At 56.0% G+C, this 14,349-nt stretch overlaps 1 protein-coding gene across 1 annotated transcript in view; it reads right to left on the reverse strand.

Moving 5' to 3' along the window:
* Positions 1-14,349, reverse strand: part of SPNS2 (SPNS lysolipid transporter 2, sphingosine-1-phosphate) — a 33,762-nt gene that overhangs the window by 15,264 nt on the left and 4,149 nt on the right. Inside the window, exon 2 of the mRNA XM_087825942.1 lies at positions 6,401-6,466. Coding sequence (XP_087682068.1) covers positions 6,401-6,466 — 66 coding nt within the window. The remainder of the gene's footprint in view (positions 1-6,400; positions 6,467-14,349) is intronic.

Raw genomic sequence — 14,349 nt, forward strand, 5'->3', positions numbered from 1 at the left:
TGGACATGAGCACAGGCTGTCTCACCCGATTCTCACTCTGTCTTCATCTTCCAGAGGGGACAACAGGGGCTGAAGGGAGTGAACCACACCAGTGTGCGACTGAGCCAGGATTTAAACCCCGATTTGTCTGACTCCAGGGTCCTTGCTCTAAATCACGTTACCGACTGCCAGGCTGGGAAGGGGGGAGGTCCCAGCTGATGTTCCCAAGGTCAGAGAAAGCTCAGGGTGCTTTGGGGACAGTGAGGAAGCAGGTCGGGCCGCAGCCAAGGAAGCTGTGGGGGCAGCAGCGGAGATTAGGCTCTGCAGCAAGGTTGGGCCCTAAACACCAGGACCGGGTTTGGCGTTTCGTTAGAGGGCACAGCATGCTCCGCTCTCCCCCTTCAAGGGGGCCCACTGGAAAAGCCCCCCCTGGGGGGGTGGAGAGGGGCTGAAGGAAGTGAGCGGGGCCTTGGCCAGACCCAAGTCTCCTGGCGCACCTCCACCGCCTGCCCGCAGCCCAGCAGGGAGGCAGCTCCTGGCTCTCTCGGCCGGCTTTCCGCCTGCTCCTCTGGGTGGGCAGAGCAGCCGGGACTGCAGGTGGACTCCTCTGGAGCAAGCACACCCTGTCCCCACCCCTGGTTCCAGCCTGCTGAAGGTCACCGGGCACCACCCTGAGCGTCACCATGTCTGTCCCATTTCACGGCTGAGGCCACTGATACGTGGGAGAACTTGTCCAAGATGATACCGTGACCCTCCTGACCCCGGACTCCCTTATCCTTCAGTGCCTTCCCCTCGGGGACAGGGGAGTGCAAGGTTAGGAGGGTCACGGTATCGTCTTGGGCAGGTTCCCCACATATCAGTGGCCTCAGCTGTGAAAGGGGAGATATGACCCATCTTCGCAGCCCTCCCCTCTACCCTGCTTGGGGTGGACAAGAGAGAGGACCTCTCCTGGTCCTCAGGGGTGTCACAGGCCAGCGGAGGGGGCTGAACATAATCACAATAGTAACCGTAGGAAAAATGCTGCTGGCAGAAGGACCGGCACAGACAAAGGCAGGGACACGTGAACCTGTCCCAGACAGGCGCAGAGGCCAATCTGGCCAGCAGGCAGCTCCGCTGCAAATAGAGACCAGCCAGGCTAGAAGCTTCCCTGTACACCCACCCCCACCCGTCTTTGTTTGAGGAGAGCTTTCCGGGCCGCCCAGCTGCCCCACCCCTGAGGTAGGGGTGGCTTTCCCAGCAGCTCCCGCAGGAGGACATCCTGTGGTCTAGGAGCGGGGAAGCCCTCACTCAGGTCACATGTGCTGAGCCCACAGGTCTGGGACAATGGAGTGGTGGGCAGAGAGCCAGGGGGTGGGGTGGGGGTGGGGCAGGGCCCTGATGGCCTGGTGAGAGAAGTCAGGGCTGAGCTTCACTCCCTTCCAGTGAGATGGCCATGCCCCTCCTCCCGGGGCTGACGAGAGTCACCAGGAAGATGGGACGTGGACAACATCGTAAGGGCTGCCCACCTCTCATGGCAGTCCAAGGGCTCGGTGCTGGCTGAAGGCCCTTTTCCCTGTGGGCCCATAGAGGGACCAGCACCCAGAAGCTCCGAACAGCCCCCACTGAGGACCCTGTGCCCGGGCAGGCCACTCCAGGACCCACACCACGGGGCTGCTGAGCCACCTCAGTGCACATGCGGCCCTGTTTGACCCCAGAAGGTGGGCCTAGAGCAGGAGTGGGTGAGGTCTGGGCTGGGGGAGCCCTGGGCTCCTACACTGTGGCCTTGGAGCCCGCATCCTGCCCCCACCTCGGCCTGGGCTGAACCAGGACTATTTTTACAAAGTCCAGATCTGACTGGCCTGTTATTTGGAAAAGATCCGCCATCCTCCACATCCTGTGGGCAGGGAGAGTGCTCGGCAGGCATGGGTGGGCAAGGGTCAGGCTCTGCCTGAGTGCCCTCCCTGCCCACGGGATGGCAGCCCAGGCCAGCCAAGATGATGGGGAGGACCTGAAACAGCCTGGACCCATCAGTGCCTGAAAGCCACCATGCCCAGACTTCCTGTGAGAGCATCTCCTCCTTGACAGTCTGCTCGGGATATAAGCCCTAGGCTGGCCCCTCAGGCCTCAGGGGGGACCTGGGAGAATAGCCATAGGGGCTGCCCAGCTTTGTCTTCAGAATCAAAGCAGAGGATATTTACTAGGTTGGCCGAAGTGAGGAGGGGAGCAAGGCCAGAAGGAGACTCAGACCCAAAGCAGATGAGCTGTCTGGTTTCAGTTTGAGCTGGCTCTTCCTCTGTCCCCACTATCCCCGTGCCACCCCCACTCCCATCCTGACACTTCCTCATGACGCCACAAACCCCAGCCCTGAGCTGCCTTCCAGCATCCTCTGCAATCCATTCCCACACTGGGCCCCCGAGTAATTATCCTGATGCACACATCCTACAGGGACCTGCCCTGCTCTGAAACCTTCTCCGGTTCCCCACTGGCCCAAAACAAAATCCAAATGTTTTTCACCATCAGACTCTGACTCTTATCCAGCCTCCGGCTTCCATTCGCTCCACACTCCAGTCAATGGCTGATGAACCACAAGTCACCAGAGCCAGGCAGTATCACAACCTTCATTCTCCCCTTCCCCTGAGCTGTATTTATGTTGATTTCCTCAGACCCATCTTCTAACTTGCTTATTTTCTCTTCAACTGGGTCTAGTCTACCTGTTTACAACTCTAATTATTACACATTTTAACTTTAATACTTATATTTTTCACTAGTAGAATTTTAAATGTAGGTCTTTTAAACACACCCTGTGTTGTTTTTTTTAATAAGGTACTGTTCCTGTCCTATAAATTCTACTCTCTCCTATAGAGCTTTGAAAATTAAGTCTACCTAATGTTAAAGTCCCTTCAGGAGTTCTGTAATTCTTTGGGAGTTGCTTTTCCCATTTTCTGGGCCAGTTGACTCCTTCCCACAAAGATGGGTGTCCCTGTGTGCTCTATCCATTTCTAATTCGACTTTGTCTTCAGCAGGAATTGTCACCTGTGTCCCATGCAAGATCTGGATCCTAAGGGGCAGTTTCGCATTTCCTCTGCACAAAGCAGGGGCTGGACTAGGCTCTCTGCCTGAAGCCGGAACCAGGAAGGGCATGTCTTTCACACCGGCCTGGGGCACAGACTGAAATCAGGGAGCTTGCCCTGGGCTCTGAGTGGAAACCAAGTCACCCATGACACGAGAACCCTGCCCGATCCTCAGAACAAAGAAACCCCCAGCCTGGAAACTGGGCCAGACTGGTGATATCTGATCACTCTGGGCGATGCTATATGGAGGGTCGTTGTCTATTCTCTCTACATTTTATGTATATTTAAATTTTTTCATCATAAAAATATTTACATTAAAGATACTGTAACAAGCTTCTAAGGCATACACTGGTCCCCCAACACTGCAGCACTTGGCTTTAATACCAGCTCCCATTCCCATGTCTGAGCTCAATTCTTTGCTTCTGGCCCCTGGAAACTTTCCTGCTAGCTTTAGCTTTCAAGCTCCGCCATGTAATGTAAATGTTTCTTGGCATATTTCATCCAGCGTGGAGGGGAAAGGAGGGCTTCTCACATCTACTCAAGCTGACAAACTGCCTGGAAGTTCTTTCCCCTGAGTAAATCCTAACTCGTCCTTCAAAGCCCCACTCAAATGTGTCTGCCTTGAGGAATTCCATCTTCACCTGCCTCGAAGCAGAGCGCATGCAGCGCACACTCACCGCAGTCTCCCAGTGCCCTAGGCCCGGGTGGAGACTGGATATGATTTCTGTTCCCATGCACAGAGGGGAACTCCCTGAGTGCAGGGACTGAGTATGGCAGAGTCCAGCCCAGGGCATGCCATGCAGAGGGTTCAGAGGCAGCTGCCCCTTTAGGTGTAGTCAATGGGGGCTCCTGATTGCCCAAAACAGCAAGAGCCAAGGGCTATCATTCTGGCCTTTCGCAGAGGCTGAGCTATCGCTGCTTCAGGAGACTCAGGGGTCAGCTCTGAGCCAGCAGCAATCTGCAAGGGGCCACCGAAAGTAGGCTTTTACCAAGCTAGTGCCCCTGCTCTGGTCCCAACCGGAAATAGCAGGGGCAGGCCCGGGCCTAACCCTCAGCCACCTCCCAGCCTGTCTCCTCGCCCAGCAGCCCCTGGTGCCCAGAAATAAGCAGACAACTCAGCTCTCAGCCCTGGTCCTTTGATCCGGGCAAGCACCAACACCTGGCTGGCGCCCTCCACCTGGCTCCGACCTTATCAGCGCTTGGGGAAGAGACAGGTGTCTACGGCCCAGGCCAATTAGGTGATTTGCCTGGGTGCCCACTGGGTCACATACTGGTCTAGCTGGGTCACATACTGGTCTAGCTCACCTGGCTTCTTGGTTCAGATGGCCAAAGGGATGCAGACACTCCGGGGAGCCATCCCAGCTGTGCAAGGGGTATGTGGTAGGGTGAGGGTCAGGAGGTAAGACTTGAGGGTCTCTGAGAGTGCTGGGACTCTCATCATGGCCTAGAGGCATCGCCCCCCCCTCCCCGAGAATGCTAGATGCCAGACTCTCAGACACCTCAATCCAGTGGCAATCTGTGCTCCCTCCCCAAGCCAAGAGGACAGCGGAGTTCCAGTTCCAGGCCCATTGCTGTCTCACCATGAGACCTTAAGCAAGTCATTTTCCCTCTCTTAAGCTCTGTCCCTTCATCTAAAGTGAAGCTTATAGAAGAAATAAACAAACAAGATGATGCCTGTGGAGTATCTGTCCACCTCTGGCCAGGTTTCCAGGGATCATAGGGACTGCCATGACTTCTCTCTCTTAGCCAGGAAGGCAGCCTGCGACATAACCTCGACAGCGCTACAACTCACAGCCCTCCCACCGGCTCCCTGAGCGGCTGCACTGGCCCTGACCTCACTCAGTGGGGGCTGAATGGAGAGACTGGGGCAGAGCCTTGCTCTGTATCTGTCGGCAAGGAAAAGACCAGAGGAGATGAGGCTCAGCATGTCCCCAGTGACTCAGGGGCCACAGAAGGAGGGTCTGGGTGGCTAGGCTCTCTCCCGCCCTTTCCTCACCAGCTCAGCAGCATGCTCCCTCCCATGCTCCCATCTGGCTTGAACTCTCTCTTCCCTCTGTAAGTGCAGAGCTCAGGAGGCTAGAGGGACCTGTCCCAGGCCCCAGGGCAGGCTGACTTGCTCTGGCCCAGCTAGGGACATCCAGCAAGGGGGTAGGGGCCAGGAGAGGGGTTTGGGCTCACATCCTGGGTGGAGGTGATGCCTGCAATGGCAGGGACCTGGCCACCCTTAGGAGGTGCTGGATCACACAGCCTTGCCCCAGTCCTAGCTCTGTCAGCTCTCACATATCAGGGATGAGCCCAGAGTTATCACACCCCCTCTCTCTGAGCCCCAAAGACCCCATCAGGAAAATGAACACAGGTAGCTGGGCTCTATGAACTCATTGTGGAGGCCTGGCATTGTTCATGCTGGAATGCCACCTAGACAGGTCAGGCAGGTTCCTGAACCGAACCAACTCATTCCTCCCCTCCTCCCAGGAGAGCCCCGGCAGGGGAAGGGGTTCACAGACTGGAATGCAGACTGTGGACTTCCTCCCAGACATCTGACTGGGCCTCACAGTCAGGTGGACTCCTGGACCCAGAGGAACCAGGGCCCAAAGGACCAGGCCCAGCAAGGATGGGATGCACTGCTGGCTCTGAGGGGCAGGCCATCATGGCCACAGCTAGTGAGAGGGCCAGGGAGCCAGGAGCTCAGGTCCACCAGGGTCACGTAGTAGGCAGGGCAGGGACAAGGGAGACATGGACCCTAGAGGGAGGGGCAGACAGGCTGCTATAATTGCTTAATGACCTACCACCCTGCCCTGGCCCAGGGGACTTGGGCCCTGCCTCCCCAAGGGTCAGAAATCTGGGGCCCCAAAGGAGGGGCCTGAGAACCTCAGGCCCAGGACTAGGCCCCTGCCCTGAGTCTGGGAACGGCTTTGGGCTGACCAGGGGGTTTCCTGATTTGATATCTAATAGACGACTCCCAGGTTGGTGGCAATGGAAGGCACTGGGGATGGGGGAGGATAGGAAACAGGGTTGCCAAGGCTCTGCTGACAGTGCCCAACTTACTGCCCTAAGGAGCTCCTTTCAAAGCCTCAGGATGAAACCTGGAGCCCTGGGTCCCCATGAGGCCCCAGGAGTCGCCTGCAAGGACCTGGGCCCTCGGCCTGCACACTGATCTATCTCCCATAGCCTCTCAGGGCAGGTGTGACTTGTTTTCTTTTGCAAGAAGAAAAGCAGAGGCTGGAGAAGGGGGCCTTTTGTGAGCGGCAGCAGTGGGATTTGTATGCAAAGCCCATGCTCTTACCAGACGGTCAGGACCCATAAGAGCCCCAGCAGAGAATGACCCACCAGGAAGGAGGGGCCAGGACCTGGAAGGGGGGAGTGGGCCTCACCTGACTGCAGCAATCCGGCTCCTCGGTCCTTAACTCCAAAGTGCTGCTGGATGTCCAGAAGGACACCTGGAGGGGAAGACAGATGGTGCTTACTGGCAACGTCTGATGCCTGTTACCCCATTCCCTACCCCACCTGGGTTACCCCCAGTCCCAGCCCAGCCCTCTTCCCACCTTGCAGGGCCCAGCCTGGCCCCATCTATACACCTTCGCCCTGCCCGGTTTAGCTAGGTCCCTGGGGACCTTGGAGGCCAAGCTTCCATCCTGCCCTCTCACCTCTCAGTGTATTCAACCAGGGCCCTGAGTAAGCACAGCACCCAGCCCTGGGGGCCAGGGGCCCCGCCTCAGCTTATCTTTAGGACACCAGAAGACTGGGCCACAGGCAGAGCCCCACTGACCCCCACACATCTGCACCGGGAAGGGACAGGGCAGGGAAGGAGGAGACACGCCTGCCTTCTGAGCTCCCCATGCAGGGGACAGAGGAAGGGACTAGACCCTGCCTTCAGGGGATTCCCAGGTTCTTCATGATGATGATGATGATGAAGAAAATGATGTCAGCATTTGAAATGATGATGCTTCAATTATTGAGCATTAAGTGCGTTCTAGTTTAATCCTCACACCACCCTATTATGGTACTATTATCCCATTGGACAGATAAAGAAATTGAGGCACAGGAAGTTAAGCCACATGCTCGATGCCGTACCACGTGAAAGTGGAATCTCAAAGCACTGTGTGAGGGTCCCATCTGGTGGCTGGGGTGTAAGTGGGGAGAGTGGAGTGTCACTGTCCCTCCCAAGACCAGGGCTGGGATGCTGGGCAATTTCCTGGGATGCGGGTCAGACCCAGCTGCTGTCCTAGGAGCCTGACAGCCAAGAGAAGCTGGCCTCCTCCTTGTTAATGCCCACAGTGGATTTACCATAATTACCCATAATGAAGAGGCTGTGTGAGGCCCAGTTAATGACTTAATAACCAAGGCCGACTGTGGCCTTGCCTTGAAGGCAGAAGCCAAAGGCCGATCCTGGGCCTGTGGAATGCAGGGCCACCAAGTGAGACCTCCAAGGTGCCCTGACCTGGCCTCAGAGACCCAGAGTTCCATCGGGGCCTGCGGGGGGAACTGTTGGGCCTGATCTTGGGGAACCACCCACACTCACCTCCCACCCCACGGTCCATTCCTACTCCTGAGCCAGGACCTGTTCCCCTCCTGATGTGGTCTAATCACATCCCTCTCTCACATAGTCACTATCAACTGTGACTCCCTAGTGCTTCAGGAAGACACAGGCCCCTTTACCAGGTCACCAGTTGCAGGTTCAGCCTTGCCAACCCCACCATCCCACCTCACATCCCAGGAAACCACCCCTCCACCCCATACTCCAGCCACCACAAACTACTCATGGCCCCCCAATTACACACGCTTCCTCTTCTACCCTGGCACAACTTTGTTGGCTCTGCTAATTCCTGTCATTCCTTCAAGACTAGTTCTGGTGCCTCCTCTTCTGGGAAGTCTTCCTTGATTTCTACCCTCCCACCAACCTCAAAAAGTTAGTCGCCCCTGTCCATCCTTGTTTTAGCACTTGTCACGCTAGGATTGGTTAGTTCTACAGGGAAGAGACATAGAGACATGGACATGAGTGCCTTGGACCCACTGTAGCCAGGAGCTAAGAGCCACCAGTTACTAAGTTCCAAGTACCAAGTGAGGTTCTTCAGATGGTATTTCTACCTGTGCTAGTATCTACGATTATCATCCCCATTTTATATATGAGGAAACTGAGGCTCTGAGAAGTGAAATAACTTGTCATAGAACATTAGGTGTCAGAGGTGAGATCTGAAAGCAGGCATTTTGCTGGAGTCAAAGATTGTTCTCCTGCCACACTGCTTCTGTGTGGTTTGCCCTTGTCCCCAGGTCAGGGCCCAGCGCACAGCCCACCCCCAGTGACTGTGTGGAGTGGATGCACACCTCCCCCACTAGACCAAGAGCCCCTTCAGGGCTAGAGCCATGGCAACTCATTTCCAGAACCCAGAACAGTGGCTGTTTAGGTACTAGGTAAGGATGGGTGGAGGTGAGAAGTGGTAGGAGGGTAAAACTACCCCTGGGCCCCTGAACAGTGAGTGGGTCCCCATCCACAGCCAGATGGAGGGCATGGACCTACGGTAACTGTAGGCCACGTCCTGGGAAGGAGGCCATCTCAGAATGGTCATCGTGAAAATCATTTGTGTGCACAACCAATAAAAACACTTGTTCCTCCCAAGGCACATTCTAACCACCTGACCGGACAAAGTCCCCCTCCCATGACTTCAACGTTTGCCTCTGCCTGCAGGAAGCTTCCTTGACCTCCTCTACTGCACAGAGATCCTGGTAAGGGGAGGGATATTTCTCCACATTCAGATGGAATCCAGGGTCCCTGGGAACTCCCAGGCAGTCTAGACCCCAAGATACAGGAAGCTTTGGATGCACCCACCCAGCACCCCCTGGAGGCCAGGCTTACGTCCAAGGCCTGAGCTCTAGGCAAAATGCCAGAGAGAACCTTCCCAGGAGGCAGGGCCTCGTGCAGGCCCTGCCTGAGCCTTTCTGGGTTGTTTTCCCTCTTATAGGCCTGGAGGGAGCTATGGCCACAAGTGGATGAGATCCCACTGGCCACTGGCACGGGAAGCGTGTGTCACAGCAGCCCGGCCAGTCATCTCAGATTTTCCTCTGGGCTCCAGCCTGGCTCGGGCCCCCACACACCCTCCCTTCTTCACCACAGCCTTATTTTTAGCTTCTTTCCTGGAGGCTGAGGCTTGGTGGGTCACAAGATGGGCCTCACGCCCAGGAGGAGCCTCCTACAGCTTAGACCACGCCCACTCCACCAGCCCACCAGCCCTGGGCTAGCTCAGTGGGGTTCCCACCCCACCCATCCCATGGCCACATGTCCCAACCCAGGCATCTCCAGAGTCACCCCAAATCCACGGCCAGAACCGCCCTCTGCCCACAGGGTCCTCCTCCCTGGGCCAAGAAAACATTGTGGAACAGCAGGAGCTTCTGAATTTTCTCATTCACTGACCCTGGTTACACTCCTCCCGAGCCCCCGAGGGTTTGGCCTCTTGTCTAAGGCCAACTGTCCCTCCTGCCTACCAGGGTTCTTGCCCTGGGCCTGCCCCTGGCTTGAGCCTGTGCTCTCAGCTTCTCTCTCACTTCTCTCTCCTGCATATCAGCCTACAAAAGTGCTCACATCTCTCTTACCCTGGGGGTGAAAGCAATCTTGACTTGTCCCCTCTGCCAACTGCTTCTTCTCTCTCCCTCTTCACTCTTAGAAGAGCTCTCACCCCCACCAACTCGACGTCCTCACCTCCATCACTCCCTGAAACCAACCACCTCCTGGAAGCTCAATCCACAGACTCTCAATGTCCCAGGCACCTTGCCTCCAATTCCACTGCTCCACCACCTGGTCCCCATTCCCTCAGTGGCACCATGGCACTACCCAGGCCAGACACCTGGGAGTCAGCCATGACACCCCCTCGCCTCCCACAGGCCCATGAATGGGCCCAAAGATTCTCTCCTTCACCACCTGGCCCCTCTCCGGGCTCCCTGCTTCCAGTCTCTCCTGGCCCATCTAGCATCCCTCCTGCAGCCTGATCTCACAAGCACTTATCAGTCTACTAAGTCCTGGGCTGGGTTTCAGAGACCACAGGCAGTGTCTGGACTCAAGGAGGTAATGCCGTGATCCAATGGTTGTCACCTCTGGGTAGGGCTCAGAGTTACCCACGTGGTCTTCAAAATCCACTGGCCCAGGCTGCTGGTTCAGTAAGACTACCACTAACAACATTAATCTGGGTATTAACGTGAGTTAGTGTGCACTATGTGACAGACACTGTTCTAAGAGTGTAGCTGCCTAAGAATGTTTAGTGGCTCCCCACTGCCACCCAAGTGAAGCCAGACTTCTAGCATCTGAGGCCTCCATGATCCACATCTGCACAATCACCCTGTCTAGAGGTGAGATGCAAGGATCTATTAACACGTAGCCCGGGTGACTGGAAACCACTGGCCTGTCTGGTCTGAGGCCACTATGCCTTGCACATCACAGTTTGTAGGCCTCCAAGGCTTGACCACAGCCATGCCCTCTTCCTGGAGTGTCCATGTCCACTTTTTAAGACCCACCTCATCCAGAGCCCAGATCCAAGATCACATTTGCCAGGACGCCTCACACATCCCACCCCACCCCCATCCAATCCCTCCTCTGCGGCTCTTGTTGAAGAGGTACCCGCAACTTTGAGGGCACCCCCAGAGCTGGATGGAATCTGGCCTGGCTCACCCAGCTGGCTGGTCACAGATACTCACGGTGATCCCCCATACCTGCTGGTCCCTCAGTAGCCCCCAGAGAAGCCAGGTCCAGACCCCAACCTGTGGATATCACAGAGTCCACAAAAAAAACAAGATGTACATGGAAACCCACAATGACCTCAGGAGCCCCCAGCTCAAACCAGCCTCAGATGCAAGGTAGGGACATTGTGATCCTGAGGTCTCTTCTTGCCTAGTCAGCCAGGACAGGCCACCTGGTACTCAAGCTCACTCCCCCGAGCAGCCATCATCACCCCACATTCACTCTGCCTCTCTCAGAGCAACAGGCAATTTAGCTGAATTCCCAAGAACATGGGCTCTAAAGCCAGACCATCTGTGTTCAAATCCTGGCTTCTCTACCTTCCCTGCTGTGTGACACTAGGTAAGCTACTTAACCTCTCTGTGCTAGTTTCCTCTTCTGTAATATGGCTTAATTTTAAGATCTGCTTTCTAAGGTTGTTGTGAGGTTTAAATGGGTTGATCCATGTAAAGTACTTAGAATGGTGTCTGGCACATAGTAGGTAGTCAACAAATGTTATCACAGATCATTAGCTCACGGGGCAGGAGCCTTGGTCATGACAGCGAATAATGGGAACTCCCACCTCAGTGATCTTTTCTCCAAAATGGGGTCAGATAGCTAGAGAGACAGGGCCTAGGAATCTGAAGGGTTGGGTCATGTCTGCCATTGGTTGGTCCCTCCAGGAGGGACCTCTGTCCCCCCGTGGAGCCTTAGAGCTGACTTACTCTGCTTCAACACTGGGCCACAGCTCCCACGCCAGTAATTATAGGGGCTTGAGGGCCTGGCTCTGCTGACCTGGCTCTGGATGGCTAAGGCTGGGAAACCACAGCCTGGCCCGACTGACAACACCCCCTCCCCTTTAGCCTAAGGGGACTGGCCAAGGCAGTCCCTGAGCTAGGGATCCAGGCTCTCAAGCACACATACTTCTACCGCCCCAGAGCTTCCACAGGGCACGATCTGGCCCCCATCCACCAGGGACAGCTGAGTGACTTCCAGGAGCACCTGGCCCCTACTCTGAGCCTCGGGTTGCTCATCTGAGAGTGACCCAGGATCCCCATGCATCCCTGCTAGGTCCATCCTAAATCTCAATCACATTTGTTCTACATATGCTGATCTTCCTTCCCCCATATTGCCCTACAAACCTGGGTCATTAATATCAGGACAGCTTAGTGGCCATCTCTGCAGGAACCATGAATATGAGGCCCCCAGCCCCAGAGCCTCAGCTCCTCAGAGAGGCCTCACCTCCTCCCTAGAGGATCTAGACAGCAAACTTGTCCCCCTAAAGAGCACTCCAGCTGGAGACCGGAACAGCCCTCCCTCCCAAGAGCCCTGCCTGCCAGCCCTGGAGAGGAACCACCCCCGGAGCTCAGAGAGCCCTCCCTTCTCCCCACTAAGTCTCTAGGCCCAGAGTGGGCGGGGGCAGGCAGCCTGGCCTCTGTCCTGTGGTTCTAGCCTATCATTTGGGGCCAGCTTTCCTGGAACCAGGCTCGGCCTTAGCAATTTGGGGGCTTTGCACAGCCACTCCTTTCCCAGCTCAGCCTCCCTGGCCCTGTCCTACCTCAGGGGCTCCCCACATCACCGGACAGAAGACAACATAATCCTCGGAGGGTGCGGCCTGTGTGACCACAGACATAGGATAAGGAGAGTTGTGGGGAGAGAGATAAGAGACCCCAGAATGGCACAGCTCGAGCCCATACACTCCCAGCTTCTCCTGGCTGCTGCTTTGGTGGCCAAGGGGACCGCAACTTCTACTCCCACTTAGGTGAAAAATTGAGATTCAGAGGCGCATGAGATTCAGAAGGCCAAAGAAACAGGCAGGAGCAAGGCTAGCCTGGCCTCCAAGCTCCAGACCTGGTCTGTGTTCCCCACCTCACCCCAACAAAACCCAGAAAAGGGGGTGCAACCAGCCCCGTCTCAATAACCCCATCCACAGCCGTCATATGGGTGCTAGAAACAGTGTGTGACCCAGTAACACCGCCCCTCCCCAGGCCCAGCCCTTTATAGTTTACAGAGCCTAATCATGCTCCTTGCCTCCTGGGACCCCTCTGGCAAATCCACACTTGACAGTGAAGGGACCACGGAGACCTCATGCAGCTATCAGGTTGCGGGGAGACCCCAGCAAGGTCTTCATGGTGGCAGGGGACTGAGGGGAGGTAGGAAACCGGGCCCCAGCCCTCGCCCCCAAGCTCTGGCGAGTGCATTGTTCCTGCTTTGCCCTCTGCCACATCTCCCCTAGGTCTCCTTTCACCAACCTCCCAGCTAGCTATGGGGACAGGGCCAGACACAGAGAGGGTCAGGATCTGCATCAGGTCACACAGCAAGTTTGGCAAAGTCAGGAGCTCAGCCTAGAAGACATTCAGAGCCCAACAAGGAGCCCAGCCCCAGGAGCCTGGGGATCAAGCCAGTGTCCCCTTTGTCTCCCTCCTCTCACTCCCTTTCCACTCTTAAGATTTCAGGACCCCACACCGGGGCAGAAACAAAAGCCACTCCCTGTCCAGAGAAGGGACATGGAGCCCTTTCCTCTCTGAGCAGCTCTGACCCAGGCAGCCTTACTCTCAGATCAGGCTGTAACCTGCAGCCCTGTCCCATTCATAAAATGGGAAACTAAGGCACAGGCTGGGGCATTAAATGGCCCTGGGTCCCAGACCAAGGTAGTGAGTTTCAAGATACTTCCTCTGAGCCCTGACCAGGTAGCTCAGTTGGTTAGAGCATTGTCCTGACACACCAAGGTTGCAGGTTTGATACCCGGTCAGGGCACATATAAGAATCAACCAATGAGTGTCTCTCTCCCCCACCCCCTTCTTCTCTCTCTTTAAAATAAATAAATAAGGAAATAGAATTTTTTAAGGACACTTCATCTGACAAGTCAACAGCACAGCCGAGGTGCTGACAGAACCAACCACAAGGTGCCTGAGCAGGAGGAAGGACCAAGGAAATGGGCAGCTGGCAGTTAGTCACTAGGGTGCAGGCATTCCAGGCTGGCCCTGCGTGCCTGAGCGCTGCCCTGCCCTGCAGGTGCTCCAGAATGCCGCCCTGGGGCCCTGCCCTGCAGACTTTACTTGTGCTGATGTGTCAGAGGCTGGGGCAGGGCTACCCAGGGGGACAAGACTACCTGAGGGGACAGGACGGAGGTGGTATTGACTGTACTTATCCACAAAGACAGCCACAGAGGTACAGCTTGACTTGGCCTCTCCCCACTCCGGTGATCTTGTAAGAGACCCTGGGCCTCCATTTCCCCATCTGTCAGCTCTGGACAGACTCAACCAGGCAGACAAAAAGGAGCCAAGACCCCCCAGCCTGGCAGTTCCCTTGGCACCTGCTCAGGTGTGTGGGGAAGCCCCCAGTCCCTGCCAGGCCTGTGTTCTTGGCTGGGTCCCTATGCTCAGCTATCCTTCTGGGTTTGTGTTAGTGAGCGGTTGCCACAGATACCAGTCTCAGCTTCTTTGGCAGCAAAGGACTCCCCCAGGGCAGGGCTCTGCTTCTCCTCACCCATCCCCACCCCACCCAGTTTCAAGAGCCAATCTGCTATGGGCTGGATCAAAGGGAAAGAACATAGGAAGGGACAGGTATCTCAGAGAAGTTGGGGAAGGATCCAGCTCTCAAATAGTCAGTCTTCAACCA

Source organism: Miniopterus natalensis, chromosome 17, assembly GCF_054644295.1.
Source record: "Miniopterus natalensis isolate mMinNat1 chromosome 17, mMinNat1.hap1, whole genome shotgun sequence".
Taxonomy (NCBI): domain Eukaryota; kingdom Metazoa; phylum Chordata; class Mammalia; order Chiroptera; family Miniopteridae; genus Miniopterus; species Miniopterus natalensis.